Raw genomic sequence first — 5,263 nt, forward strand, 5'->3', positions numbered from 1 at the left:
CAAAGAAAAAAAGTAACGCAGTTACTAGTAAAGTTACCAAAAAAGTAACTTGTAACTGTAACTTCGTTACAAGTAACGAGTTACTTCCATTCCCTGGTATGAACGGCACATCGTCGAGCCTATCTTGGCATCGCTCGAAGAGTTTCAGAAACGCGGTAGTGGGTGGGTGCTGTCGCGAATCCTTAACTTTACTGTTAACGTAAACAAACTCAATCCCATGCGGGATGCCATATCGAAGTGCCACGGGGAATTGCGTCTAAACGAACGGTGATCAGTGTGCGTACGACGGACAATGCGTGCTTCGCGTGGTCGGTGGTCGCCGCTCTGTACCCGGCTGAAAAGTATACGGAGCGAGAATCATCGTACCCGCGTTATACAACAGTATTAAATCTAACAAACATTGAGTTTCCGATGACTTTAAAAGCCATTCCAATCAACGTATACGGCATCGAGAATAAACATATCCTATGCGACTCACAGGCGACAAAAAGGAGAAGCACGTCAATCTCCTGTACCTGCAAAATACACGTAATGACAGCATTAGCCACTTTGCGTGGATAAAGAACCTGTCGCGCCTTGTGAGATCACAACTCACAAAAAAGGAGCACAAGAAATATTTCTGCGATCGGTAAGTATAATAAGAAAAGTAAATATAATAAGAAAATAAATATAAAAGATAAAAAAAACATATGAAAAAAAATGATTTCTCTATTTACAGATGCCTTCACTATTTTGACTCGAGCCAAAAATTGCAGACGCACAAAGTGGGTTGCCAAAAACTGAACGACTGCGCCATCCGCCTGCCGAGCGAGAACGACAGATGGCTCCAATTTGACAACCACTGCAATCAGGAACGTGTACCGTTCATAGTATACGCCAAGTGCGTCCTGCGGAAAACGGAGTCCGACAAAGAAGGCGCGTCGTCGTAAGAGTATCAACGGCACGAAGTATTCAGTATAGGATACTACGTGCGATGCTCGTATGGCAGTTTGTTGTCGTCATATCACTTCCGTCGCGACGAAAACTGTATAGCGTGGTTCGCGCGACAGCTCAATGATTTGGCGCATCGCGTCAAAGATATTATATCCGCCAACGTGCCCATGGAAGCGTTATCTAAGTAGCAATGGGAGGCATACCGCAGCGCGACGCGTCGTCATATTTGTGAGAAGCCGTTCGCGCCGGACGATACGCGGGTCCGCGATCATTACCACTTAACCGGTAGATACCGCGGTCCAGCACATTCAAATTGTAATCTTAATTATAAAAATTCATTTAATATTCCAGTTGCATTTCACAACTTGTCGGGGTACGATGCGCACTTTATAATTAAAGAAATAGCTACCGCGTACGACGGACATGTGGACATACTTCCTATGACAAAAGAAAAATATATTTCGTTCACGAAACATGTTTGATAGCACCAAAGATAAAAACGAAAATCAAAAAAGTTGTATAAAATTAAGATTCATTGATTCTTATAAGTTTTTCGCATCAAGTTTAGAAAAATTGGCGTTGTATTTCTACAACGATAAATAAAAAATTGTACTTTCCGAATTTTCAACTCTGTCAGACGAAGAATTTGAATTGCTGACTCGTAAAGATATCTTTCCGTACGAATACATTGACTGCGTTGAAAAATTGCAGGACACGCGCTTACCATTGCGAGAATTATTTTTCAGTTTATTGACGGATGATACAGTATCCGAGAGCGATTACGCTCACGCCGTGAATGTATGGCAGCGATTCTCCATTCGAACACTCGGCGAGTACAGCGATTTGTACTTGAAAACCGCTGTCTTGTTATTAGCCGATATTTTCAAAAATTTCCGCAATAGTTGTGTCGTGAGTTAAGGTCTCGATCCCGCGCATTATTATACACTGCCAGGTTTCACGTGGGACGCCATGCTAGAACATACGCGCGTAAGATTTGAGTTGCTCATCGACATTCATATGGTCATGTTCATCGAGCGCGGCATACGCGGTGGCCTTAGTCAATGTTCCGGCAGATACGCGCAGGCTAATAACAAGTACATGCGTTCGTACGACTTATCGAAACCGTCGTCGTACTTTATGTATTGTATAATACTACGATGTGAATAATCTGTACGGATGGGCGATGTGTCAACCATTGCAGTACGTCGAATTTCGATGGGTCGAAGACGCTGCAAACTTTGACGTGAGCGCGATCGCTCTGGATTCGCCTACCGGTTATATTCTCGAGGTTGATCTCGAGTATCCGCAACACCTGCACGACCGACACACTGACCTACCTTTCTGCCCAACGCGCGATAAGCCGCCCGGCAAGCGCGAAAATGAACTTCTCGCAACGTTGTACGATAAGTAGCGTTACGTAATCCACTACCGCAATCTGCAGCAATGTACTCCTCACCGACTTCGCGTAACAAAGATCCACCGGATGCTACAATTCGCTCAATCTCCATGGCTCCGCGATTATTTTGAACTTAATACACAATTTAGAACGCGCAAAAAACGATTTCGAAAAAAATTTGTATAAACTTATGAACAACGCGGTATTCGGCAAGATCATGGAGAATGTGCGCAATCATGTAGATGTAAAATTATTAACGAAATGGGATGGACGATATGGCGCGGAGGTAATAATAGCGAAACCGAATTTTCACAGCCGCAGCGTATTTGCGGAGAATCGCCATCGAAATGCGCAAACTCGAGGTGAAGTTCGACAAGCCGATTTACGTGGGCATGTGTATACTCGACATATCGAAAGTCTGCTTGTACGAATTTCACCACGAGTACATGTCACCGATGTATCGCGACAAGTGCAAAATTATGTACACCGACACGGACAGTCTCATTTATCATACAGAATGCGACGATGCTTACGAGACTATGAAACGCGATATCGTAAAATTCGACACGAGCGATTATCCGGCGGACAACGCGTACGGTATGCCTCTCGCGAATAAAAAAGTACCCGGCCTGGTAAAGAACAAGAAAAACGGTTTATTAATGACCGAATTCGTTGGACTTAGAGCGAAGATGTATGCGGTGAGGCAAGAAGGATACTAAAAAGGTGAAAGGTGTAAAGAGTAACGTCGTAGCGCGAACGACAACGTTCGACGATTACAGGCATTGTTTGAATAAAAAGATTGAAATAACTCGCCGTCAATCGTGTATACGTTCTAACTTACACGAGGTATACACGATATCCGAATCAAAAATCGCTCTGAGTCCATACGACGACAAACGATATGTCGTACCTGACTCGACGGAAACGGTACCATGAGGGCATTGGCGGATACCTTTGTAATATATGTATCAAAATGTTCCAAACTGGTCCAGCTTTCAAAAATGAAGTTTTTAAAAAGTCTAGTCAGTTGAGGTAAAGTCAACGAGTTCCACCAATTTTCAATAATACCTGAAAATGAATTTTGTAAAAAAAGTATCATACATAATAATAATTAGATAATTTGCGGGAGGAATGAAATATAATATTACTTGTAATATTTATTACATATGATATGCAATAGCTCCTGGCAGACTTGGGAAATTGTTCGTTGCAGATAAACAGACATGTAAACCATACGTGTGTGAATTTGACAAAGTTCACGTTCCAAATTTTGTTCCAAACATCTTTTCGTAAATTCCGTTTGAGAAAATCTTCTTGACGGTTTTTGGATGGATTCATTAATAAGAGGTTTACCACAAGGAAATCTCAACAAGAAATGCATCATGAAACGTATCTTTAAATTACAAATTACATAATAATCATCGATTAGGGTTAATCGAGTTGATGATATTTTTTGTATATATGATCGTATACAAACTTACCTTTTTAAAAAAAGATAATAAAAGCGCTAAGCGTGTGTGCTTCTCGTAAAGAATCGCCATTTGGGCCTGGTTTACCAACGCCAATTACTTAATCGGCCGTGAAACTGATGACTAATCACGTTTGCTGTTTAGTGGAACTAAAGTAATCACGTTTGCTGTTTAGTGGAATTATACAAACTTACCTATTTAAAAAAAGGTAAAAAAAGCGCTAAGCGTGCATGTTTCTCGTTGAACCATCATTTGGGTCGGTTTGACCAACGCCAATTACTTAATCAGCCGTGGAACTGATGACTAATCGCGTTTGCTGTTTAGTAGAATTGATCACTTTCGGTTGACAGTAAATCACCGATTAGGGTTAATCGAGTTGATGTTTTTTCTTTAAGGATATTCTTATAATGATATGTATCATTCGTATAAAAGATTTGATGTCAACAAAACAGGCGCCAAGTTAAATTCCATGTAATTCGGACTTTAATTCTTCAAAGATATTCTTATAATGATATGTATCATTCGTATAAAAGATTTGATATCAAGAACTGGCGCAAAGTTAAATCCTATTTCTCTCTCTCTCTCTTTATACAATGTCAAATTATTAATCTTATGATATGTATCATTTGTATAAAAGAACTGATATCAACAACTGTGGCGCCAAGTTAAATTCTACTATCAAAATGAAAAGTAAAACTCAAGTGATACTATCTTTATTATTTACATAATCCAAATGGCACTATCTTTAATTTTTATGCGACAAAACCTAAGTATACGTATACTTATTGAAGAATCTTCCTATTCCAATCCAAATAGTTTAAATTCCTCTTAAATGAAATTATTGTATCACATTTCATTCACAGACATTTCCTCTTCCAACAAAAGTAGTGGTTATTTAATTTTCCTTCAAAACATTATACAAAATATTATCACAAAATTGCGTTACCTTGCTCAATTTAAGTGTTACCACAAAAAATTAAAAAATTTACCCTATAAAATGAACAAATTTAATTTAAATAGAAAAATTTTTCATGTAAAAACACTTGGCGCTGCTAGATCTCTATATATAATAACATGGTAGTATAGTAGTAAAGCATGAATGTAAATAAGAAGGATAAGAATATAATACTTAGAAAAAATAATATAAATAAGAAGCATATTAATAAGAAAAGTCAGAATCATATTAAAAAATATGAATATTTCGAATCCCCAATGAGAGTTAAAATATCTAGCATGTGTATACATGATTGAGTTATAGAGTCGTGTAAATTATGATTGTTGTGAATGCTATTAAGTTTAAATCAAAGAAAAATAAATTTTGATTTGTAAGACATGCATTATGAAAGAAAATTTATTATTACTTTTCTATAATATTCTTGAGGCTTTCACGGGTGTTTCCTATATGACAATCTTGCGTTTCGCGGGTTTTCTCCGTGTTCAAATCCATTCTTGGAATGCCAACGTT

General features: G+C 38.6%; 1 protein-coding gene across 1 annotated transcript in view; it reads right to left on the reverse strand.

Annotated features, from left to right (window-relative positions):
* Positions 1-371: 371 nt before the first annotated feature.
* LOC108764863 (uncharacterized) overlaps positions 372-5,263 on the reverse strand; it is a 7,228-nt gene continuing 2,336 nt past the window's right edge. The window contains exons 2-3 of the mRNA XM_018513264.1: positions 717-841; positions 372-515 (exon numbers count right to left, since the gene is read on the reverse strand). Coding sequence (XP_018368766.1) covers positions 372-515; positions 717-841 — 269 coding nt within the window. The remainder of the gene's footprint in view (positions 516-716; positions 842-5,263) is intronic.

Source organism: Trachymyrmex cornetzi, unplaced genomic scaffold (genome assembly GCF_001594075.2).
Source record: "Trachymyrmex cornetzi isolate Tcor2-1 unplaced genomic scaffold, Tcor1.1 scaffold456, whole genome shotgun sequence".
NCBI lineage: Eukaryota > Metazoa > Arthropoda > Insecta > Hymenoptera > Formicidae > Trachymyrmex > Trachymyrmex cornetzi.